Source organism: Vulpes vulpes, chromosome 4 (genome assembly GCF_048418805.1).
Source record: "Vulpes vulpes isolate BD-2025 chromosome 4, VulVul3, whole genome shotgun sequence".
Lineage (NCBI taxonomy): Eukaryota > Metazoa > Chordata > Mammalia > Carnivora > Canidae > Vulpes > Vulpes vulpes.
In genome coordinates this window covers 131,232,657-131,259,089 of record NC_132783.1, presented here as the reverse complement: position 1 = coordinate 131,259,089, position 26,433 = coordinate 131,232,657, and the positions used below count along the sequence as shown (strand labels likewise).

Below are 26,433 nucleotides of genomic sequence, written 5' to 3'. Positions count from 1 at the left end.
AGGTTACATAAAACCAGACATCAGAGCTAATATGTTTGATCATTTCAGGAAAGGCCATCAGTTATTCTTGGATGAGGTGTCTGCTTATTTCCCAAAACTCAACTTACACTGAGAATCGCCTGAATCACAAACCCTATGATTTCCCCACACTTGCCCTCATCATAGTAAATTACATTTCAGTAATAATAACTTTGGCTACTTAATTATTTTGTTGGACATTTAGTAAAAAGTGAGAAAGTACACGCCCCTGCTCTCGGTCAGCCTCTAGACTATGCTACTCCTAGTTAACAGAATATTTGTTACATAATGGAGAAGGTTGTAGGTGGGAGCAATGGAAATATTTGAGTCATGATACAGAGTACAGCACCTTTTACTCTGTTTAAGATTGATTTTTTTAAAAATCATAAAATAAGTTTGAGATTATTTATATACACTCGGTAGCATATTTAAAATAATTTTAATTATTAAAAACATCTACATGAGATAGATAAGACAACAAGACCCATATTCTCAAAGGCTAATCTACTTCTGAGAGATTTTTAAAATATATTTGTGGTTGTAAAATAACATATATAAATGAAAATTTTCAAATCTATATATTAAATAAAAAGTGAAAGTCTCACTCAACTAGGGTGGGGTTTAGGGATAGAAAGGCAGGAGGCTGGGTGGTTCAGTAGGTTACGTGCCCAACTCTTGATTTTGGCTCAGGTCTGATCAGCAAGGAGTCTGTTTGAGATTTTCTCTCTCTCTGCCTGTGCCCCTTCCCATGCTCATGCTCTCTCTCTCTCTCTCTCTTTCCCCCTCCCTCTCAAATAGATAAATCTTAAAAAAAAAAAAAAAAAAAGAACTTGAATGAGGAAGGTTCACTTCACACATTATTTGGTTGCTTTCATACCTCCATCCCATGGCTTCTGGTGCACAGGCTGCTCTGAGAGCAGGATGTGGGGATTATTAGGACGGGATCCGTTACATCCAAATCCATGGCTGCTGTAAACCCCAGGAGCCTTTATGACTACTTGAGAGCTTAGCCTACATTATTAAAAGTCCACAAATTTAAGCACCATCCTTAGCTGGGGAGTATGCTGAATTTCTTGCCTTTTTCTGAATTCTGTCCTACTTGGATATCCACTATATATTTTTAACCATAAATGAGTGCACTGGCTTCAAACATAGCTATGCTTCACTATAAGAAATCTTAATGTATAAGACAACTCAATTTGGAAAAGATAAATTAAGAACTAATTGTTCTCTTCATAAAAAAAAAATTGCCACGGAGTTTGTTTACATCAACAGTTACCTTGTGCATTTAAAATATGATTCAGTGTGCAAAAGTCTGAATCACACATCACTTTTCAGAAACATTTTCATGATGCCCCTTAACACAATACCCTGTAGATAAGTACTCAATAAATGATCCAGATCCATAATTATGTCACATGAGATTCTTGTGCATGATATTATACGTATCATATGTAGTGATTAAAAATAGGCACTTCTGAATCTTTCAGGGACAAGGATCTCAAATATGAATGTGAATAAGAATTATCTAGGGCACTTTTACTAAAACTGCAAATCCTCCATCTCCACCCACAAATAGATTCTGAAGTTCTGCAGTACAGCCAGCAGTACATACTCCAGATAATGAGCAGGAACAGTCAGCTGGGTATTCGCACAGGGTCTGTGATACTCGGGTGGTATCAAACACTATAACTGCTAAAAACCCTAAGGACCTTTATGAGCATTTGAGAACTTAAGGTGGCTTGTTAAAATAAATGTTGAAAGGGACAGCGGAGGGAACTTTAAATCAGCTGAATCATAACAACCGGCCACTTTGACTTGGGTTAGAGCAAAGGGCAGCTGAGGTTTCCCCTGGCAACGAGGAGAAGGAACCACCTGCAGAGAGGAGGCAAGCACACCCAGGGATCTCATGTGGAGGTGGGCTAATTTGGGGAAATGGCAGTTGACTATTTTTCCACTGCCATTGCAGAGATCAAAAGCCAGCAATGTTGGAAGAAAACATATGGTTCGATTCTGTTATTTCTGTCCCTAAGCATTAGGCTGCCCTACAGAATCGAGGTACCGCCCACCTCCCTTTCTTTTCATCCACCTCTAATCCCTTCGACTAAAATGAAGGGTATTTCTCTGTCCCCAGTGGGAAAATGTCAGCAGGAAGGAAAGAAAGGTCACCTTCCTAGTCCCCTGACCCTGTGCTAATAAGACTTAGCATGAAGTTTCATCGAAAAAGTTGGGGGAAACTCCCTTCAGAAGGGGAAGCCTTGTTTCCTGTTCCTATCATTGCCATCTTCTCTTCCTGCTCACTACTCCTTCCTGTGTGAGGCAGGGGTTGGGAGGAACCCTCCCCAGAGTTCTGCTGCTCTGTCAGCCGAGAAGAATGCTCCCTACCCCATTATCAGAGCCTCCAAAGACACCTACCAGCAGAACTGGGGCTGAATTCAAATGTCCACTTATGGCTGTTGATAAGAGACAGAAGGGGTGCCTGGGTGGCTCAGTCAGTTCAGTTAGGCTCTGCCTTCGACTCAGGTCATGATCCCAGGGTCCTGGGATCAAGTCCCTCATCAGGCTTCCCCCTCAGTGGGGAACCTGCTTCTCCCTCTCCCTCTCCCCACCTGCTCCCCCACTCATGCTTGTGCTCTCTTGTGCTCTCTGTCTCCCTCTCTCTCAAATAAATAAATAAAATCTTAAAAAAAAGAAAAAGACAAATGGCACTGTCATCTTAGCTTGGACACAGTTGCAGAGGTATAATTCCTCACCTTACCAAGCTATGAGTTTGTAACTTGAAGATACCAGTTAATGGGGGTGGAGCGGTTGCTTGTGTTTTTAAGTTCACTGTAGTTTAGAAATGCAAGTTGATCTCAAAGCCCAGTAAAGATGAAATCAAAGTAAATTCTGTTACCCGGCATTCCCTTTACTGAAAGCCTCCCTTAAATGGCACTCCTACATAGTAAAGTGTGAGGACAAATGATGTTGTAAGGATGAGTGTGAAAAGCACTGCCACATCCTGAAATACCTTTTGAATCATGTTCCAAAAAAAATCAAATTATGGTTTCATTGTGAAGTTAAATAGGTTTTGTAGTAGTCTAGTTCGGAATGTGGCTGGCCAAGTGTGGTAAGTATGGTAACCGTGAATTGGAGCAATAAATCAAAATACCGCATTCTCCAGATGATGGGTATTTAGCTGTATGTGGATCCCTTACCAATATATGTGCACACACACATATCTTATCACTTTCTCTCCCAACTTTCCAGACAGTCTCTACAGGAAATATTTTACTTCTATTTATAAGGAATATGTTATACGTATTTTTTAAGGCTTTGGACCTATTTCGTAATTACAATTACAAATTTGAGAGAAGGAATTCCACTTAAGTTAAGCTCTTTTACTTACCAATCCATCTTTATCGTAGGGTGAATCAAAGTTATCCAGAAATTTCCTGAATACTTGTTCCTCCGTCCATTCTCCATTTTGGTACTTAGGGTGGTGTTTCACATTATACACCTCACGAAGATCTTCAATTGTTATAACGCCATCTCCAGTCTTGTCTAACTTCCTAAAAGCTTGCATAATCACCTCTTTTCTGGCTCTAGACATTGGAGGCTAGGTAAATAGAAAAAAACACATACGTAGACAACCCAAAGGAGATTGCTTTGTGTCATACGTCACGAAATACCTGATTCCTCTCAGTTGTATGACATGGTTTGCGTGCCGTTAAACAACGTGCATGACAATTAGTTCAGAAAGTCCCTAAACCTGTTATCAATCTCCTTCCCATCTCCTCCACAGTGCACTGACAACTTCTGAAAACAAAACCTCAAAATAGCCAACCCCAACCATGTGAAAGCCAAACTCAGCAGATACAGTGATTCATGAGGCCACTTACTCTTAACGTGAGAAGGAATTCGTTGAAGTCTATTGTTCCGTTTCCATCTTTATCAAACCTCCGGAAGAGTTCTTCTGCCTCTTGCTTTTCCATGACCACAGCATAATCATTTAGCCCTTTCACAAATTCTTTGAAATCAAGGGTTCGGTTGTTATTGTCATCCATAATTCGAAACATTCTAAAGAAAAATACACACACGAAAGAAAGAAAGAAAGAAAGAAAGAAAGAAAGAAAGAAAGAAAGAAAGAACAAGGTGTAAGGATTAAGATTTAAAAATAAACCACTCTTAAGGTTTTTCAAAGTAAAATACGGATGCCCTGAATTCTGTTCTGTACCCTCCTCCCAAAATTGGAGAGCCTCTTCTCAGCATTCATTCTCGTAAAAGGAAATGTACTATGTGATCCTAATTCTATGACATCCTGAAAAAGTCAAAGCTGTGGAGACAATTAATAGACAAGGGGAAGGGGAAAAGACAATAGGGGGACCACAGAGGATGTTTAGGGCAGTGAAACTATTCTGTGCAATTATATAATGGTGGATACATGATCCTATGCACTTGCTAGTGCCCCTAGAACTTGATATACAAAGAGTAAACCTTAATGTGTACAAATTTTTAAAAAAATTATTTAGGAGGTCAGGGGATCCCAGGAAAGAATGCAGATAGTGACAAGAGAGCCTGACTATATTACAAAAGTTTGAAACAATCTCACTGAAGGTGGGGGTGGGGTTTGCTGACTTAAGTAACTGTGGAAATGAGTAGAGTCCATAGGGATTAAAGGCAAAAGGAGGGATCCCCGGGTGGCTCAGCACTTTAGCACTGCCTTCAGCCCAGGGCGTGATCCTGGAGACCCACGATCGAGTCCCTGGAGACCCACAATAGAGTCCCACATTGGGCTCCTTGCATGGAGCCTGCTTCTTCCTCTGCCTGTGTCTCTGCCTCTCTCTCTCTCTCTCTCTCTCTCTGAGTCTCTCATGAATAAATAAATAAAATCTTTGAAGAAAAAAGGCAAAAGGAACTGCACATAAGCACTGGACCCTAGTTGATAAAGACATTCCCATGGAGATTTGAGTTAACAATTCTGCTATGCTGTAAGGTATACTGGAATGGAACAACTAAGTAAATAGGTGGCAGATGGTGGAAGCTAAGTTTATCACTGTTGAATTGGAAATTTAGATACACCAGAGGAGGAGGCTGGAATGGTCTAATGCCTGTGGTAATGGGCTAGAGTTGGAGACATTAGTATGAATTTATGTTTAGCTTCATATAAACACAGATGATTACATACAAAAATCTCTACAGATCTGTACATATACACACACATATATTTTCTTGTTCTGTCAGCTAAGAGAACCTAGAAGTAACACCCCAGTAACAAGCACGTCTAGAGCCTCAATCTTGGTTTCTAACACAATTCTTCAATAAAAGGAATGGGGCTTCTTGGAGAAATGTCTGCTTCTAGGCCCGGGACATGAAATATGGAAGATAAGCTCGGAATATCTTATACCAGCAAGTAAGGAAGTGCTCCAGACAAAGCAAACAAAACTACCTTGATGGAGATACATCAGAGGGACACAGGAGCCAATTGAAAGAGCTTCCAAGGCCCAAATTTCAATAATTTCATATATAAAATAGTGCTGAATTGTAACCCAAAGTATAAACTAAATACCTATTAATCTATATTGGTTTAAATAAATGATTAAATAAATAAATAAATAAATAAATAAATAAATAAATAAATAGTAAATATTATTTGGAAAAAACAAATTACTCTAACAGAAGTATTCCAAATAAGTCATGCACATAGTCTCTGCCCTCAAGGAGGGAAGCATCCTCCCCACTCCAAAGTGTGGCTCTGCATAGAGACTTCCTTCCAAATAGTACAATACAGAAAGAGGGGGGGACCGTAACTTTACATTGGAGAAGTCAGACAAACACTGACTCGGCCAGGGCATCAAGGTCAACTTCAATTTTTTTTTTTTTTTATTATTTATGATAGTCACACAGAGAGAAGAGAGAGGCAGAGACATAAGCAGAGGGAGAAACAGGCTCCATGCACCGGGAGCCCGACGTGGGATTCGATCCCGGGTCTCCAGGATCGCGCCCTGGGCCAAAGGCAGGCGCTAAACCGCTGCGCCACCCAGGGATCCCCAAGGTCAACTTCAGTAATGATAAGTCATGTTGACAGTATGCATCCTTAACATGAGGTGATGAAAATGGTGCTTTACTTCTGGGGGCCCAAAAAACCATAACCCCCATCTAATCATGAGGAGAACAGAAGGGGGCAGCTTCCACTTGAGTTGAGGAGAGACTGAGGGAAGAGCAAAACCAATAAATTGGGCAGAGGCAGAGGGCACATGGGAGCAAAAGGCCAAGAAAGAGCCAACAGGCTGGCTCACAGGGGAAGGGCTGGCAGGGATTGGTGTGGGAGGTGGGGGCATAGGCAGTAAGAAGGACTCAGCCGAGCATGTCAATGAGTGGGAGACTGGGCAGTGTTCCTGCGGGCTTCACACCAAGGTCAATGAGATGGGTGCAAAGAGAAAGAGATGGAGGGTGGAGGTTGGGGTGATACCGTTTTGAAGGGAAGTGGGCTAGTCCTCCCACTAGACTGTGACCACTTGGCCACAGCCTGGGCTTCTGACAGCACTGGCCTCAGTCTGAGAATTTGAGACTGCAGTTGTGACATCCCCGATGCTCAGGAAGTACCTCACAGGAAGAGAAGGCGTCTCTAACCTCCACACGTGAGGCTGGATGCCCCTGCTGGGGCGCCCTGTGCTTCTGACACACACACCATCACCACCGAGATTCTCACTTTTGTGACAGTCCACCTCCTCTAGTCTCAGTCCTGCCTGGGGCCTGGAGAAGCCTTGTTCACCCACGACCGTACAAGCACCTGGCCCACGGCAGGCTGTCCTGTAATCTGTCAAACAGAGATCTAGCAGGGGCACCTGGGTGGCTCAGTGGGTTAAGTGTCTGACTCCTGATTTTGGTTCAGGCCCTGATCTCAGGGTCCTGGGACGGAGCCCCCAGGTCAGGCTCTGCGCTCAGCTCAGCATCTGCTTGTCCCTCTCCCTGCCCCTGCTTAAACACACACTCTCTCTCTCTCTCTCTCTCTCTCTCTCTCTCTCTCTTTCTCTTTCTCTTTCTCTCTCTCTCCAATAAATAAATAAATACAATATTTTTAAAGAGAGAGAGAGAATGCACAGGGCCTGCCCACTGAAGGGCAACAATCTCTTTCTCCTTAGGTGTCCTGGTCTTGAGGACTTCCCACGCCCTCAGAGGGCTGGAGGATAGGCCCTACAGAGCCCGGAGAACCCCACTGGCAGTGAACATCCCACAGGCAACTTCAGTGCCCCCTGGAGGTGAGCAACACAGGGCTGCCTGAGAACAACCTTCTCTCTCTTCCAAGCCGGGTCCTATTGTCACAGCTTCCAGGAGCATCTCTCTCCACGCCCTGTAGGGTGTCTACAGGACCTGGCCATGCTCCTCCCTGCACTTTGTCCCGGTAGCCTTGCTGAATCTAGGACAAAGAACTAAAAATTGTCACAAGGGACTTCAGAGATCAATTCCTCCAAACTGCATTTTACAAATAGGGAACAGAGACCTTACTTAGGAGGCCAAGACGTGCTCACGGTCACACAGCTGGTAATAGCCTCACCTGGCTGTGTCCTGCCTCTCTGCTTCATCCCCCTGCCACCCCATGGCTGGGATCCTACCTGCCAAGCCCTTTGATGCCTGCGGACCCCCTGGCCAGGCACTGCAGTCGGAGTCTTTCAATGGGGTCGGTGGCCGTGGTGAGCTTTTTCTTGGCCTGGATGGCCATCTCTCGATCATGGCGCGCTGTCCCCGCCATCTAGGAGGAGAATTCACAGCACATTAGTGGAGCTCGGTCCTCACCAGCTGCTTCTGGCTGAGCAGGGTGACAGCAGACAGCAGCCTCCCCCAGAAGGAAAACACTCTCTCATCTGCTTCCCGGGAAAAGCCTCACACCTCCCAGAATTTCCAACTTTTGGCTAGACCAACTATGTGCCCGGCATATTTCTTACGTCTCTAGTCCTGAAGACATCTGATTTCTCCAACCTGGACAATGATTATAAAAAGCCTTTCCCAGAGATGCTTTCATCTTGTCTAAAACCCTCTTCCCGCCATAAAAAGTCCCACCCTCCCATACTCTCCTCTTGAGCCACCCTTATATGTTTTATTCTTTTATTTAGCATCTACATATTCCCTTTGACTCCACATTTAATATTCTCCTTTCTGGTCCGAACATTAATTTTTATTGTTTCTGTCTGAGAATAATCTGAGATTCTCCACACTGGGCCTTAATAATCCCTACCAGTAACTAGCGTGTTTAGATTACCAGGTTAGTGCCCATTAACACTTGGATTCTTAGGCCAGAGAGAGGTAAATAGACTACTCCCTCCTGGACACAACCTCTCTTGTGACAAATAGATAAAATATCTTTTTGTTTTTCTACAGTTTGCCTTTTGTGTTTTGAATATTCAGAACGAGGAGAGGGCGGGTGCAGTGAGGCTCCCCATTAGGAGGTCCCACATACAGACTCCTGCAGTGGGGCCTGGGCCTTCAGAAGCCGCAGGACAGTGGGAAGTGCTCTGGGCCGGGAGCCTGGAGACTTGGGTTCTAGTCCAGTCTCCAACCCCACTCCCAGCGACGTCTGAGCACATCTCAGGGCCTCTGGTTTCTCCTCCTCTGTCAAAAAAGGATTGAATTAAAGGATCCAGATTCTTCCCTGCTAAAAAGCAACTAATCCTCCCATGAGCTCACTGACCCAGTAAATGAGGGGGTCTAGAAATTACTCTGCTTAGTGTGAGTTGTGAATGAAGGAAGGAGCAAGCCAGTTGAGGGGCATGCGGACACAGCATTCAAGTGCAGACAAGGTGGTGTTGGAATGGATCTGCCCTGGGGTCAAGGGGCCCCCAACCTAGGCCAGCTGTTGGCACTTCCCCTGAGGGCCACATTAGGAGTGGATTCTTTTCATGGGAGATGCCAACCGCCAGATCCATGCTCTCTAAGTCTGTTCCTCTCCAAGACAAGCGGCCGGTTCTCCCTACAAAGATCTCATTGTGTAAGTTTGGATAGAGGGAAGCTCAGACTGGAAACTGAGACCAGAACAGGTAAGTCAGGGACGCGAATGCTCAACTGTCTCATTTCCTACTGCACCTCCTAGGAGCCAGCTCATAGGCTCCCTCCTTCTTGACCTGCAAACTGGTCCCCACTACATGTGGGGATTGGGGTAACTCTTCTCAGTTCTGTCGGACACCAGGGCAAGAAGGGGGCCTTTGTCTGTTAGGTCCTGTGGCCACTTCTTTCCACATTAATAAGAAACTGCTGTGCCCAAAGCTACGCGGATCCCTCCAGCACCCAAGGCTGTGCCTGCCAGTGTTCCAGATGGCCACGTGCCTGTCTTGGAGATGTCCCTCCCCGTGCCCGGGGCCTGTACAAAGAGAGGTCAAGCTCACCCAACAATCTCACCCCCAGCCCAAGTCAGCTGCCTCCCTGACAGCATCAGCTTTCTTAAAACCTGCATTTTCCTATTACTATTTTGTCACCTGACGTCAAACTGACAACTCCTGGAGCTTGATCCCAGCTTCTAGCCCTGATGCCAACCGCACAGAATGCTTCGGCCACAACCAGGGTCCTGTATTTCTGTACAAAAGCACCAGGTCCCTCTCGTGGCCTCCTACTCCCTGACGCAGCCAGCCAGCCTCACCAGAGGTACGTACCTCCTTTCCCCGACCATACGCTGCCAGTGGCCCCAGCCCCAGCCTCCCAGGGGGCTGCACCTCGCCCTCCCTTCCACCACTGGAGCAGAAAAGGCAGCGATCAGGGCTCTCCTCATTCTTACACCCACGCAGGGTCTGCTCCTTCCTGACCTGATGTCCTTCCTGCCCCTCCCCTCGCCCAGTGCTACCTGCCCAGTGGCTAGCGCCGCCACTCACCCCCCTGCCTTTGTCACCCTTCCCTTCCCGCTCTGGTTTGCCACACTGGCCACGGGGGCAGGCGGGGAATAGAGAGACACACAGGCTAAAAACCAGTAAAGGGAGAAAGTGAGAGCTGGCTCCCATGTGTGAGAAACGTCCAGAGAAAGAACCCGCGTAGGGCCCTGGTTACACACCTTCAGGATGACATTAATAACTTCAATCGCTCCACTACATGGTAAGCACATGCCCAGTCCTCACAAAAACCCTGGATGCTGAATGGAAGACAGAAACTCAAACAAATACACGTCCATCATGTTCACAGCAGCATTATTCACAATGGCCAAAAGGCAGGCCCAGCCCACATGCCCATCCGCAGGCGAACAGATGCTCAGAATGTGCTTCAGCTTGTCCAAGGCCCCCAGGTTCTCAGTGCACTACTTCCATGTGAACCCAGGTTTAGGATCATAGTCACCCTACATTACCATCTACTGTTCCCACCTACTGCCTGGTCCTTTTGTATTAGTGTAAAACTTGACACACGTGAAAAGAATCTACTCATTCACTAATTCAGCAGCTATTGGTTTTGGGTAGACAGTGTTGGTCAGAGTCGGCTAGGTGCGGATGGAGAAGGTGAAGAACACACGGATTATTATGGTACAGTGAGAAAAGTACACTCGATTAGTGCTCGACCAGAGAGCCATGGGAATTGGGGAAGTAGCCTCAAACCCAGGCCTTGAGGGGTGAGGAGCAATTCAACAGGCTGAGAACAGGACAAAGCCACTCATGAGAGAAGAAGCTTCATGTACAAAGACAAGAGAGTAAAGCCAAACAACAGAATATTACTCAATTATAAAAAGGAATGAGGTACCGACACAGGCTACATTGTGAATGAACCTCAAAACCACCAAGCCTGGTGGTTTCACTTAGCCAAGTGAAAGAAGCCAGACACTGAATGTCACATATTGCAACAATTCCATTTATATGAAACATCCAGAACGGTCATATGTGTGGGGACAGAACATGTGACTGGTTGTTGCCAAGGCCTGCGGGGGAGATGGCAATGGGGAGTGACTGCTCAATAGATATAGGAAATTTGGCAGGATGGGGACGGTGCTGAAAATGTTTTGGGGGGATCCCTGAGTGGCTTAGCAGTTTGGTGCCTGCCTTTGGGCCCAGGGCATGACCCTGGGGTCCTGGGATCGAGTCCCACGTCAGGCTCCCTGCATGGAGCCTGCTTCCCCCTCTCCCTGTGTCTCTGCCTCTCTCTCTCTGTGTCTCATGAATAAATAAATAAAATCTTTAAAAAAAAAAAAGAAAAGAAATATGTTTTGGAACCTGATACAGGTGGTGGTTGCACAACATTAGTAATGTACAACATATTTTTAAATGACTAATTTCATGTTATATAAATTTCATATAAGTTTTTTTAAAAAAGCCCCATGGCCAAACTGTGGAAGGAGCCTCGGTGTCCATCGAAAGATGAATGGATAAAGAAGATGTGGTTTATGTATACAATGGAATATTCCTCAGCCATTAGAAACGACAAATACCCACCATTTGCTTCGAGGTGGATGGACCTGGAGGGTATTATGCTGAGTGAAGTAAGTCGATCGGAGAAGGACAAACATTATATGGTCTCATTCATTTGGGGAATATAAATAATAGTGAAAGGGAATAGAAGGGAAGGGAGAAGAAACGGGTAGGAAATATCCGAAAGGGAGACAGAACATGAAGACTCCTAACTCTGGGAAACCAACTAGGGGTGGTGGAAGGGGAGGAGGGCGGAGGTGGGGGTGACTGGGTGGCGGGCACTGAGGGGGGCACTTGACGGGATGAGCACTGGGTGTTATGCTGTATGTTGGCAAATTGAACACCAATAAAAAATAAATTTATTATTAAAAAAAGAAATAAAATAAATAAATAAATAAATAAATAAATAAATAAATAAATAAACAAATAAATAAATAATAAAAGCCCCATGAGCTGGTCATAGCTATGATTTCTGTTTCAAAGATAAAGCAACTGGGGCGGGGTCCCTGTGGCTCCAGGAAGCCACAGCCTTAGGGCGGTGAGACCCCAGGGATCTAAGGTGGGCGCTGCTGAACCCGCTTGCTGCAGTCTTGCCTGCCCCCAGGCGTGGATGCCCCGACTTGCCAGCCGAGCTCCTACCTCGCAGCCCTTGTGAAGTGACAGGAAGGACTCGGGGAGCGCAGGGCGTGGGGCGGGGGGCGCTCACCGGGCAGCCTCGTGCAGGGTCCGGCGCCAGGGGGACCCTGCACCACGCCAGGGGCGACCTCTGGAGTTGACTTCGATATATTCAGGGGGAAGAACAGTCCGCTCTCTCCTGCCAGTCCCCTGCCGGCGCACCTGGCCCGCTGGCCCTGGGCATCGGGCACCACCGGGTCCTCGGACACCGGACACCGAGCGCGTTTCGCGCGCCGCGTGCAGGTGCCGGGGCTGGGGAGGAAGGGTCAGGCTGCGACCAAGCCTGGAGTAGCGTAGGCTCTAACCTTTGCTTTAAGCTTAACCACCGAAGCCCGGGGGTGAATTAAGGACCGAGACAAAGTTCGGGAAGAACTGGGAGGTTTCGGGGCAGGCCGCGATGGGACGAAGGGCGACCGGCACGCGGTGCACCCCCCCACCCACCCCCGGCCCGTGCACGCGGCCGCAGCGCCCCCTGGTGTTGGCATCGCGTCTGCGCAGCTCCCGGGGCCGGGGTCCCGATGACACACACCCCCCCCCCCCCCCCCCCCCCGCCTCCGCAAAGGTTCACTAAGGGCTCAGTTCCCAGCAGGGGACGCGGGAACCGAAAGCACAGCGCTCCGGAGCAGGTGCGGGAGCGCAGCCCACCCTGAGCCGCCACAAACCAGAAGAGGGGGTGACCCGGCCCCGGAGGGAGGCTTTCCGGGAAGGCTGGTCCGAGGAGGCGATGTCCAAGCTCGAATCCTGGGGGAGAGGGTCGTTCCCCAGGCTAGGGCGGTGGGGGCGGACGCGGGAGGGGCACGTGCGGCTCCCAAGAGCTGAGGCCCAGGTGAAAGAAAAAGTGGCAGGGGTGCAGAAATGCAAGTATGGGGGGGGTCGCAGAAGGGGGGGTGCGGGTGAGACGAAGCGTTGTGGGGTAAGGAGGGAATATGGAAAGGGGATTTGGAGATATGGAGAGAGAGGACACTGGGCAGGTAGGCAGGTGCCCGCCGGGTCACCGGGAGCCTGGGACACCTGCCGGGCAGTTTGGATCCTGAACTGAGAGCAACAGGAGACCGCCGGGGGCTTCAATGAGGCCGGGTGGGGACAGCCAGGGGACAGGTCACGCTGACTGCACGGAGCTGTCGGCGGCGGGGACAGAGAAAGGAAAAGAGATGGGAGATGGAGGGAAGGCGAAGGTGCAGCGTGGAGGAGAGGGCGGGCTCGCCGCCAGCGCCTGTCCTGGGGCCGCGCACCCCCCGCCCCGCGCGCACTCCGGGTGCGCACCAGCTCCGTTAATGCTCCTGGAGCCCCGAAAGGGAGAACTTCCAGACGCAGAAAAGTATCCTACGTTTGTGTGTGTGTCTATGAGTCTATAATGGTGCATCACACCTAAGAACCCAACCTCCACCCCTTGGTACTCTCCGCTTGCTTAAATTCTGGCTTTTTAAGTGGCCTTTTCAGGGGCACCTGGCTGGCTCAGTCGGGGAGCACGCAACTCTTAATCTCAGGGTCGTGAGTTCCGGCCCCACGTGGGCATGGAGCCTACTTAAAGTTTTAAAGAGTTTTTTTAAAAGTTCATTTGACAAGGCAGGAAACCACAAATGTTGGAGAGGATGCGGAGAAAAGGGAACCCTCTTACACTGTTGGTGGGAATGTGAACTGGTGCAGCCACTCTGGAAAACTGTGTGGAGGTTCCTCAAAGAGTTAAAAATACACCTGCCCTAGACCCAGCAATTGTACTGTTGGGGATTTACCCCAAAGATTCAGATGCAATGAAACGTCGGGACACCTGCACCCCGATGTTTCTATCAGCAATGGCCACAATAGCCAAACTGTGGAAGGAGCCTCGGTGTCCATCGAAAGATGAATGGATAAAGAAGATGTGGTTTATGTATACAATGGAATGTTCCTCAGCCATTAGAAACGACAAATACCCACCATTTGCTTCAACGTGGATGGACCTGGAGGGTATTATGCTGAGTGAAATAAGTCAATCGGAGAAGGACAAACAGTGTATGTTCTCATTCATTTGGGGAATATAAGTAATAGTGAAAGGGAATATAAAGGAAGGGAAAAGAAATGTTGGGAAATATCAGGAAGGGAGACAGAACATAAAGACTCCTAACTCTGGGAAACGAACTAGGGGTGGTGGAAGGGGAGGAGGGCAAATTTCTGTATGTTGGCAAATTGAACACCAATTCAAAATAAATTTATTATTAAAAAAAAAAAAACGTTCATTTAAAAAAAAGGCCGGATCCAGCTTACCGCCACCCCCACCCCTACCCCACCCCCACCGGCCCGGGGGCACGTTCACCGAGCGAGAGCGTGCAGAGACCTGGAGATGCGGGGCCCAGGCCAGGGGCGCCAGCAACAAAGGCAAAGGGGACTTCGCAGCGAAGGTCACCAGGTCTCCGCACAGGGCGCTAGCTGGGCCCCCTCGCTGCACCTGCCGTGGGGCACAGGTGCCTGCCGCCGCCAGGGCGCTCGGCTGGGGCTTCAACAGAATCAGTGAGGGACGCGCTACGGAAAGGCCAAGCTGCGGGGCCGTCTGTCTCCCCCTGAGCCTCAGTGGAAGTCGTCTTTGCCGAGTTCAGGGACAGACTGAAACCGAGCCCTTGGGGGGGGGGGGGGGGGGGGCTCAACCCCAGGCTGTGGTCTCTGGTGCCCTCTCGCGGCCATAGGCTGAATTAGGGCTCTGTCTGTCTCTCCTGGGTCTACACCCCACCAGCGCACCAGGGCTGGATCTTAGAGACACAGGTGCGCAGAGAGCCCCAGGAATCCTGTACCCAGGCATCCATAAAGACAAAGCCCCGAGCTTCCACAACCTCTTCGATGCAAGATCCAAAGGAAACGTCTCACTCCAGCCTCGGAAGGACCCTACGCTCTCTGTTCTCTGCGACACTACCCTTCTGGTTTGCCTCTTTTGGAAAAAGGATGGTTGCATGAAGACGCACAGGGAGCAGAAGCAGGTTTAGTCAGGTCGGACTAAACTGAAGAGAAGGGGGCGGTTAGCCTGTAGGAGTTGGTGGGGGCAGAATTTGGGAAACGGGGGGCGGGGCTCTGCAAGCGTGGCAGGGGGAGCAGAGGCGGGGAGGGCGGTGTGCAGGGAGGAGGCAGGGCAGGGAGGTGCTCCAGGATGCCTGCACCTGGTTAGGCCCCCACAGTCCTCCGCGCCCCGCTGCGGGGGGCGCTGCGCCAGGGGGACAGGGTGCACCCGGGGGAAACGGGCCTACGGAGCCCATCACACAGGCACGGCCCTCTGGGAACAGGAACCGCCCCAGGGATGCCCAAGCTTCCCGAAGACCTTCCTGCCTCCTGAGGCATCAAGCCTGGTTTCCCCACAGGCAGGCAGTGAGGTTTGTCTTAAAAATATTTTCAGGGGACACTTGGGTGGCTCAGCGGTTGAGCATCTGCCTTTGGCTGAGGCCATGATCCTGGGGTCCCAGGATCCAGGCCTGCATCAGGGTTCCTGCAGGGAGCCTCTTCTCCCTCTGCCTGCATCTCTGCCTTTCTGTGTGTGTGTCTCTCATGAATAAATAAATAAAATCTTAAAAAAAAAAAAAAAAACATTTTCAGGCATTTCTGTGACTGTTAAGTACCTGTGCCATTATATTAATCATTTCAATAGCAAGGGACCCAAAGTGGCTACAATAGCTCTGTGGGGTTTTAAACGTTCTTCTATTTAAAGGAAAGCGTAAGGCAATGTCACCAGTAGGTAGCTGCTGCTGAAACTGTAGCGCTTCAGGCTCGTTCTCAGGAGGTGGAAGACATGCTTGCCTTCTCTCAAGCTCACAGCCAGGCCAAACCTTCCCCCTCTGCTAGCTCAGGCTTGACCCTGCACCTAACGGCCACCCCCATGGGGATGGGGGACATGCAGTGGTTTTTATCCTGTCTCTACTTGGGAACCAGATATAAGACTCCAATTTCAATTTAGACTCAGTGCACCTCTTAATACCTGAAATGGGGTGAGACATACCATAGGTCGTGTTTGAAGGCAATGGTTGGGAAACATTAAGCCACCTCTACTGACTCCAGTCCATTCGATAAACTAGTTCCTGCTAGGCAGTAGATGACAAAAGCCTGTAGATCCTCAAGAATTTCCCTTAGAAAATGCTCCTCTGGAATAAATTAGAACCCAGGGCTCAGAGCAACCTAGCAGGTGGCTAGGAGGTGCCCTCTCTGAGGCTGAAATGAAAGACTCAGATGGTTTAAGGAGAGATACGGTTTCTGCAGTAGAACCCTGGGAACCTCCTCCGCCGGGATAACCACAGGTGTAGGGCAGCGTCGCCGACATCCTGAGAGATCCTTCACTGAACCCACCTGAGCTCAGTTCAACGAAACAGACCCTTAGCATCCCTAGCTACTAGGATGGGGCAGTGCTAATTCTTCAGGCGATATTACAGAGCTGTGGTCCCAGCCAGGTACGATTTCACCCACGCTGCCCTCCCTCTCTGTCCCCAGGGGATATTTGACAAGGCTTGGAGACATTTTTGGTTGTCACAACAGGGGTGTGGGGTACTACTGGCATCTCGTGAGCAGAGGCCAGAGATGCTGCTAAGCATCCTCCAGGGCACGGGACAACCCCGACAACCACAGAAACCCCCCAGTCCAGAATGCCAGTAGTCCCGAAGTTGAGCAGCCTTGCCGGAGAGAAAGAACTAGGAGCATCCGGGCAATGAGAGCACCAGAGGTGTTGTTGGAAAATAAAGGTGCCCGTGCCCCATCCCAAACACAGTAAGAGAATCTCTAGGTGTGAGTGCTGGGATCTGCATTTTAATGTTTACAGAGTGTTTTGTGTTTTTATTTTCATTTTAAGTAGGCCCCACACCCAGCACAGAGCCCAGCATGGGCTCAAACTCATGACCCTGAGATCAAGACTGAGCTGAGATCAAGAGTCAGGACACTTAGCTGACTGAGCCCCCCAGGCGCCCTTCAGAGGGTTTTAATGTGCACCCAAGTTTGAGAATATAAGCTACCATGTCCCTCTAGTGGTAGGAGTGAGACCTTGAGGGGAAGGGCTGGAGGAAAGACTGTTACCAGTGAAGAGAAGTGGCTAAAATTAACAAGACAGGAAACAAATGTTGGTGAGGATGTGGAGAAAGGGGACCCCTCTTGCACTGTTGCTGGGAAGGCAAGCTGGGGCAGCCACCCTGGAAAACTGTGTGGAGTTTCCTCAAAAAGTTAAAAATAGAGCTACCCTGTGACCCAGCAATTGTACTCGTGGGCATTTACCCCAAAGATGCAAATGTAGTGAAATGAAGGGGCACCTGCACCCCAATGTTCATTGCAGCAATGTCCACAATAGCCAAACTGTGGAAGGAGCCTCGATGCCCTTCGACAGATGAATGGATGAAGAAGATGTGGTCTGTATACACGATGGAATATTACGCAGCCATCAGAAAGGACGGACATCCACGGTTTGCCTCGATATGGATGGAACTGGAGGGTATTATGCTGAGTGAAATAAGTCAATCGGGGAAGGATAAACATCATATGGTTTCACTCATACGGGGAATATAAAAAATAGTGAAAGGGACTATAGGGAAAGGAGGGAAAATGAGTGGGAAAAATTAGAGAGGGGGACAGACCATGAGAGACTCCTAACTCTGGGAAACAAAGGGTTGAGGAAGGGGAGGCGGGCGGAGGGATAAAGTCACTGGGTGACAGGCACTGAGGGGGGCACATGATGGGATGAGCACTGGGTGTTATGCTATATGTTGGCAAACTGAATTCAAATAAAACAAATGTTAAATTGAAAAAAAGAGAGAAGTGGTAGTAACCTCAGTGATAACCACTCTGGGGGCCACTCTCGGGGCTCAATGCTTCACACGCATGAGCATATGGCCTCAGGTGGTGGGGCCTGTCAAATCTTGCTCCCTAGCCCCGACGTCGGCACACACCCAGAGAACCCGGGTCACTGGCCTGAGCAAGCGCCACGAGGCAGTGGCAAAGTCTGCCGCCGACACCTGAGTGGGTTCTACTTAGGGCCCCCCTGCTCAGCAGTGGCCCCCTGGTGCTCCTACACTGCTTTGGGGGAGGCAGAGAAGGTCCATGAAATGAGAGTGAACAAAACTTCAAGGAAGAGACTGCCTCGGAGGGTCGGAAGGCTTTCACTGCAGAGGAGGGACGGGGACAGGAGTGCAGAGCAAAGCCAGGCCCCATCCGGGTCCTAAATGTGACCCCTCTCCCTCTCGCCTCAGGGCCCTTGCTCGGCTAGTAGGGGGATTTGCAAGCTCTTGATTTTCTCTTGTTTTGCTTTTTTTCTGAAATCTGAACTCAAAGCTACTGCCCTGATTATCTTCCATTAGATTTACTCTTTTTTTTTGTTTGTTTAATAATAAATTTATTTTTTATTGGTGTTCAATTTGCCAACATACAGAATAACACCCAGTGCTCACCCCGTCAAGTGCCCCCCTCAGTGCCCGCCACCCAATCACCCCCACCCCCTGCCCTCCTCCCCTTCCACCACCCCTAGTTCGTTTTTCCCACAAGTTATTTTTAAAAATACTCCACGACATATGAATACATGAAACAGCTGAGTTTTGTCTGGATCGCCAGGTTCTGCGTAGATGTGAAGTATGACGGCGTGCAATCTATAGTGACGTGAGCACACCAGAATTCAGATGTCACCGAAGTCTGGTTCTCTCGATGCCGAAATACATTTTCTCAAGATGTTTAAAATTCCTGCTTTAGCTGTTGTCGACCGGCAAATTTCTCTAGAGAGCCCACGTCTGCTAAATCATAGTCCTTTATTTTTTTTTCCTGCTGGTCCTTGAGATGTGATTTATGTCCTCGTGTTAATGTTTATGATATGGCACGATTTGACATGGCATGATTTATTATTTTATAATAAAAATTATTTTATAAATACCAGTGTTGTAAACTGTCTATTTCATACACCTGCTTGAAATTTCATTTTATTAATTCAGCCAGGGTTGGGATTCAGGCTCAGTAAGGTAGGGAGCAATGTTTAAGTAAGGTAGGGAGCAATGTTTAAGGAGCCCCTCCATCTCAGGACTGTGCAAACCTTGTACTTGCCCAAGCCTAAGTGTGAGCGCCTCCTTAAATATTTGCCCTGGGTGCCTACTTTGCCTCACCCTAGTTCTGGTCTTGAAGTCAACGTATGTACGTTTATTGACCACCTATTATGTGCCACACGACAGTAGTGAATGAGACAGCCAAAGTCCCTTCCAGGAGTTTCCATTCCTCAGGGTGGTTCTGACTTTGTTGAATTTGAACTACAGATGATTTTCCAGGCATTGCAACTGGCTTATCCTAAGATCATTCCAATCTTCTTTCTCTGCCACATTCCACCTTCAGTTGGGTGACCCTGTGAATGAGTTCTGGCCGGAGACTCAACTGAACATACTGAGGACTCTAAGAGAGCCCCTCCGTCTTGTTTGCCTCTTCCTGCCTTGAACAAGAATACAATGTCTGGAGATGTGGCAACCTTTGTACAGTCATGAGGAAAAAGAGAACCACAGAGATACCAACTTACAGCCTAAGATCACTGTGCTGCGGAACCGACTCAGCAACTGACTCCACACTCTGTGTGAGGAGAGACTTGGCTGCCCCTCAGAAGTGGAAGGGGGGATAAACCAACTCCATTATGACCTGTTCTCTCACTAGTATTTTATCAACATTTAGCAACCTCTGCAGCATTTTTGGCTACGAAGAGAGTGAGAACCACTGTTTAGTCTGATATCCGAGGGCCTATGTAACTAACACAATGGGGTACCAGGTTTACAGGATACAGAGGTCCCTGGGTTACAAGATCCTTATAATGAGCATCCCCCTGAGAATCTCTGCAGGCAGGAGCTGTCATAATAACACTCTCCTTGCTGTCTCCTCCATCTTGCTCTGCCTTGAGTCCCTGGGGGTTTTACCAAGAAATTGCTTGCAATCTATTCTGGTCAGGTAGCCTGCTACATGAAAGCTTAAAGAAGCAGAGTAAGAAAAGATCTAAGCTACACAAAAGTAAGCAAAGACTTGTCTCGATTTGTGTACAAAATGCAAAAAAGAATTTAAAAAAAGAAAACTTTTGTTCCAAACTCCCTGGTTTCAGCGACTGTGCTCTTAGAACCAACCAGGCAATGTTCCAATAACCCATTTTTCAGGTGCCATGAGACCTTGGCCTCAGTGATTTCAAACCCACCGTGAAGACAAACCCCAACTTTTTATTTTCCACTACTTTCAGATGGGAATGAAGGTCTTACTACCATTTCTATTTTTTCAACATTCGTGGCCAAAAGCACTCACTTAGTAACTATTTTAGGTCACTTAAAATGCTTCCTTTGGAGTCATTGGTCTGTTTAATGTTTATTTTATGGCCACTTAGAAATCCAGCCAATTATTTGCATCTTGAAGGCTCTTAGCTGATACTTCCAGAAAACCAAGAAGTGTTGATGGGTAGAAATCCAATGTCACAGGGACAGCATTGGACAGGAATTGGATCCGGCTACTCATAATAGAAATAGATCATTGTCTCTGAAAAGATAGAGGTTTATTTTCCTCTCATGTAAAAGAAGTCGGGAGGCATTTCAAAGAGTTTATGTGCCAAGAAACTATCTCTCTACCTCACCATTGCTTTTATCCTCAGAGTTGCCTGAAGTTACAAAAGAACCATAGCTGTTCCCACCCTTACACCCATACCTCAGGCAACAGACAAGAGCAAGGGCAAGAAGAGTACTTGGTAGCTCAGTCCTCCCTCCATAATGGCTCCCCAGGACTCCACCCAACTCCTCCCACTGAAATGTCATTGGCCAGTCCTGCAATGGAAGGTGGTGCTATGGTCTGAATGTTTATGCCCTTCCAAAATCTGTAGGTTGAAATCTAACTCCCACAGTATTAGGAGGTGGGGTCTTTGGGAGGTACTCAAATCAGGAGGGTAGAGCCTTCAGGAATGTGATTAGTGCCTTCTGAAGGAAGCTCCTCGAGATCCCTTTCCCCTTCTAGCACCCAAGGGGAGCGCAAAGGTGCTGGTTCTGTGCCAGGGAGGGGGCCCAGATCTTGGTGTCTTGATCTTGGATTCCTAGCCTGCAGAATTATGAGAAATAAACTTGTTTTATAAGCTACCCAGTCTGTGGTATTTTGCTATAGCAGCCCAAACACATCAGAGAGCTGAGAAAGCTAATTTGGGGCTGGGTACTTTGCCATCCTTCAGGTTGTGTTTATGAAGAAGAAGAAACTGGCAACTGAGTGAGCAACTGGCAGTTTCTGCCACAGTTGGCAGAAGAATGGAGTCCTAGAAAGTAAGTGTGTGAGCACATCCAGATCAGTTTACTCCAGGACATTTGTGTGAAGCAACCAGATCACCCCGATGAAGGAGACTGATGTGAATCCTGGAATCGGAAGTTAGCACATTGATGATTTCTGAGCTCTCAACCTCCGTTCCTCCAAAGAAAATAAGATCCACCTTTCCTGGGCAGTTATCAAGAAGACCCTGAGTTTAGGCCAACATAACCTAAAATGATTTAGATCTGGGGACTTCAAATCACAGCCCACGGGCCAAATTTGCCCCCTCGACCTAGTTTTGTAAATAAAGTTTTATTGGAAAACAGCCACACACATTCGTCTATGGATTATCTGTGGCTGCTTTCATGCTACAACAGCGAAGTTTGATAGTTGCCATGGAGACCTCTGACCCACAAAGCCTGAAATATTAGTATGACACTGGTTACATTCCTCTTTCAAACTTTTCAACCTTATGCCACTCTGCTCCACACCTTGTCTTGAAAATCACAGCTCCTCTTTTTAGTTCATGGATCTGCAATGGTCCCTCCTTCCTAGACTGCCTCTAGCTATCTCCCTTCAAAGCCCAAGACCTGAAGGAGCCTCTCATTTCTCCACTTTCTCACGTTCCATTCATCCTTCAGTCTACTGCAGTCTGGTCTCCACTGTCCCTCCACCAAGCATTCTCTCAGGAGGCACTGCCAACCTGATGGCCAACTTCAACAGTCATGTCTAGTTTCTTTCTTTTTTTAAAAAATAAATTTATTTTTTATTGGTGTTCAATTTTCCAACATACAGAATAACACCCAGTGCTCATCCCGTCAAGTGCCCCCCTCAGTGCCCGTTACCCATTCACCCCCACCCCCCACCCTCCTCCTCTTTCACCACCCCTAGTTCGTTTCCCAGAGTTAGGAGTCTTCATGTTCTGTCTCCCTTTCTGATATTTCCCACACATTTCTTCTCCCTTCCCTTATATTCCCTTTTACTATTATTTATATTCCCCAAATGAATGAGAACATATAATGTTTGTCCTTCTCCGATTGACTTACTTCACTCAGCATAATACCCTCCAGTTCCATCCACGTTGAAGCAAATGGTGGGTATTTGTCGTTTCTAATTGCTGAGGAATATTCCATTGTATACATAGACCACCTCTTCTTGATCCATTCATCTTTCGATGGACACCGAGGCTCCTTCCACAGTTTGGCTATTGTGGCCATTGCTGCTAGAAACATCGGGGTGCAGGTGTCCCGGCGTTTCATTGCATCTGAATCTTTGGGGTAAATCCCCAACAGTGCAATTGCTGGGTCGTAGGGCAGGTCTATTTTTAACTCTGAGGAACCTCCACACAGTTTTCCAGAGTGGCTGCACCAGTTCACATTCCCACCAACAGTGTAAGAGGGTTCCCTTTTCTCCGCATCCTCTCCAACATTTGTGGTTTCCTGCCTTGTTAATGTTCCCCATTCTCACATGTCTAGTTTCTATTTCACTTTGCCCAGCAGTTGACTCTATTGATCATTCTGCCTTAAAACTTTTCTCTCAATGTCTATGAATCTCACTTTCCTCTGACTCCCTTCCTCTCAGGTCTGACCTATTTTGCCCCTCCCTTGCCTTCCGCCTCCTTTTTAAAAGGCTACTGTTTCCTGGGATTTGGTTTATTTATCCTCATCACGCTCTCATGCCATCTCGTGGCCATTTTAGCCACATCCACTGACGGAATTCTGGCTCCCAAATCTTTATTTCAACTCATGCATTGTGCTAGCTTCAGAGTCAGATTTCAAACTTCCCACAAAACATGTGCACTTCAATGACCTACAGACGTCTCAGGATTAATGTTCCAGAGCCAAGTTCATTATCTTTTCCTCCTGTTCCTTGCCTCAGGAAATGACATCACCATCTCCCCTGGTCATTCACTGAACATTACCCTAGACTCCTTCTCACCCTCTACATGAATCAGCAGCCAAGTCCTGTAGAATTTCACCATCCTGACATCCCTTGCCTCTCTGTTCTCTCCCTCCCCTCCATTGCCATGGATACAACCTTAGTCCCAGACCTGGTCACCTCTCATTTCCACTATTGAAATTTCCTCTTAGTTATTTCCTTTTCACTAGTCTTCCCCCCTCCCTCCATCCTTCCTCCAGATGATTGTCAAAGCAATCTTTACAAAATGGAAATCTGAACTTCACATTCTCATCAAAAACCCTTTGGTGTGCAGGTAAAGAGCAAACATCTTAGCATTTAAGGTACACATTGGCCCTACCTTTCTCTCCAGCCTTATTTCTCGCAATTCTCCACCCCTTTAAAATCTTTTCTGCATTTATAAGGACTCACATTCCCCAAACACACTATGGTATCCTGTCCCCGTGCCTCTGCACACACAGCCCCACATTAAGGAACACCCTCCCTTGCTTGCTGGCCTGCAGAAGTCCTATTCTTCCCTGTACAGTCACTACGGTGACACCTCACATAACCATTCTCACCAGAGTGAAGCAGCTCGCATCTTTGCATAATCTGTGCAAAAGCCAAACAGTGTCCACGTTGAACCATGTTGTAACTCTTCGCTTTCAGAACTGCCTCTCCCAGACTATAAGGTTCTTAAGGGCAAAGCTTGTAAACTTTTGGTTTCTATCATCAGCACTTAGCACGATGCTACTAGATTACTATTGGAATTGACCATTGCTATTACTATTAGATCACTGCTATTTGAATGTAAACAGAAATGACTATCCACAATTTAAATCTCAATATTTAAGATGCACAATTATGAAATAAAGACATTTCTGTCATAAGATGATTTTGGTAAAAAAAAAAAAAGAGAGAGAGAGAGAGCTTTAAAAACAGGAAAAAATTTCATCTACTTAGTATGATTTAACTACACCCCAGACTGAAGGGAAGATAAACAGTATTGCTATTTACCAAGGCCCGCCTCAATTTTGTGATCAATCAAATCAACTCTACAATTTTTGGCAAGCCGTGCCCAGCCCACTTTATTTTTTTTTAAAGATTTTATTTATTTATTCATGAGAGATACAGAGAGAGAGAGAGAGAGAGAGAGAGAGAGAGAGAGAGGCAGAGACACAGGCAGAGGGAGAAGCAGGCCCCAGGATCAGGTCCTGCGCTGAAGGTGGCCCTAAACCGCTGAGCCACCCGGGCTGCCCCCCCCGCCCCCCCAGCCCACATTAATAAGAATTCTGTTTCTTATCTAAGTGGTCAGTTCAGCAGAGTAAGGCAGAAATAGCACATCTTTAAATGTCAGAAAAACCAACATCTGAATCAAAGCTCAGTCTCTTAATTGCATTATGAATTGGAGATATTTAATCTTCTGGAAGCTCAGCATTTTCAATGGTTATGCAAGCTAGTTGAAGCAATTCACCCAAACACTTCACACTTTGATACCGCATACATTGCCACTGCTCAGTGGTGTTTATTTCCTTCCCCTTTACAGAATAAAGGTGATTTTTGTGCCTTTTTATGAGCCCCTCTTCACAAAGATGACAAAAGCCTCCCCAGAACCACTCTATTTTCTCCCTAGACTGACAACCAAGAACTCTCATCAACTGTTGGTTTTCTCTTTTAAAAGTAATATCTTTCATTTTCTCTTTCTCTCTCTCCACTCCCCCCCCCCACCACCCCATCATTTAGCTAAAACTAAATAAAGTGATCAAGTCAACATAATAGATGAAAAACATCGATTTACCTTAAATGTTAACCTGCTGCCACCAGTTGATGGGAACTGAAACTATCTCCCAAAGCGTGCCTGGAAGGGCTCAGCCCCTAGCATCCCTCCCCCAGGTCTCCTTCCCCTCACCTTCCCCCAGGACCTTGTTGGCAGGCAGCCCTCTTGGCGCTGATTGCCCAGCGTAGAATCACTGAAGCAGAGTCACAGCCTGATTGGCTCAGTTCACTATCAATCCCTAACCTGACCCAGCCTTTTCTCAAGTTTACACTTTTGTTGCCTAGGACCTGTGGTAGCTGTGAAAGCCCAAGCGGCTTGCCTGAGAGGGCAGGCAGCAGGAAATGTAGCTGGCGATTGTTTGGTTTCCAGGACGGCATCAAAACTTGCCTCATATTGTTGTATGAAATAATGTTCAGCAAATTGTCTTACTCCACGAGACATAGTCTTCCTGCCCTTCTGTTGTCTCCAGAGGACATCCTGCTAGGGTGTCCCATTTTCTGTCAGGTGAGACTTAAAACCTCAACACACAGGAGATGCTAGGTGTAATTCTAGGTGATTCAAAGCCCTCTCTCCTTCTCTGCATGCTCACACGGACAGGATGTCACTCCCTACTGTTTCCACCCTTGGTGTCATCTTTTCTCCTTTCTTCTCTTCTCACTTCCCTTTTTACACTTGTTCCTTAGCAATGAGTTTGCCAGATTAGAAGCAGTCTAATGCCCTGTTTAGAAAACAGTACCTAACTCATGCTCTCCTTCATTCTTGTACCCATGACATCCACCCTACCTCATTTCCACCCCTTCTCTCACTTCCATCATGGTGTAGTCCAAAGAAATTAGGACTCTAATGATGAAGACCGGAGTTCCATGTTCTATTCTGCATCGTACATCATATGTATTCTCAGGCAAGTGTGGCCATTGATTTCTACAATCTCTACAGAAGACATCGTATTTGTCTTGTCCAATTCTCACTCTCGCCCTGGAGATCAAGAAGGTAATATTCTCTGTGGATTTTAATGAAGACTTGCCTTGGTTGAAGGAATTTCCAGCAGAGTGTGATTTGAGGAACAAGAAGGGGCCACTTGTTAAATAAGTTGTCTCTCTTTTAGGATAAATGCTGCTTTTAGAAGGCCTTTCTCTATGGTGTATGACACCTACTAAGCATAAAAAGCTATTGACACTGACAGGGTATTTGATGTGCAATCCACCTTCACCCCAGGATAGGACTATCTTCCCCCATACACCATTAGCTTTTCATCCAAAAACATCCCTCCTTACTGCAGCTGACCTCAAGGGACTAAGCTGTATTATTTCATTTTCACTAAATGTAATTACTAAGCTAAACTAACCACTGAGACAAGATGCACTGTCAATGACAGATAAATCTACCTTGCAATTAATCAGTAAGACTGTGGGAAGCCCCGTGAGAGGACCAGGATGCTCTGGATCATCTTTGCCTCTCCCAAAGTGCCCAGCACAGTGCCTTGCACAAACACGAAATTGGGCA

The 26,433-nt window shown here is 47.3% G+C and overlaps 1 protein-coding gene across 6 annotated transcripts in view; it reads right to left on the bottom strand.

Moving 5' to 3' along the window:
• Positions 1-25,057, bottom strand: part of CAPSL (calcyphosine like) — a 34,035-nt gene extending 8,978 nt beyond the window's left edge. For 2 of the 6 annotated variants that reach the window (XM_026016711.2, XM_072757102.1), the window contains exons 1-4: positions 24,952-25,044; positions 7,614-7,750; positions 3,900-4,077; positions 3,407-3,616 (exon numbers count right to left, since the gene is read on the bottom strand). In XM_026016711.2, the coding sequence (XP_025872496.1) occupies positions 3,407-3,616; positions 3,900-4,077; positions 7,614-7,750 (525 nt within the window). In that variant the 5' untranslated portion in view covers positions 24,952-25,044. Of the gene's footprint in view, positions 1-3,406; positions 3,617-3,899; positions 4,078-7,613; positions 7,751-12,075; positions 12,231-12,349; positions 12,465-24,951 lie in introns of those variants that run through there. The other 4 variants (XM_026016710.2, XM_072757100.1, XM_072757099.1 and 1 more) reach the window with 3 other exon arrangements.
• Between the last annotated feature and the right edge of the window lie 1,376 nt (positions 25,058-26,433).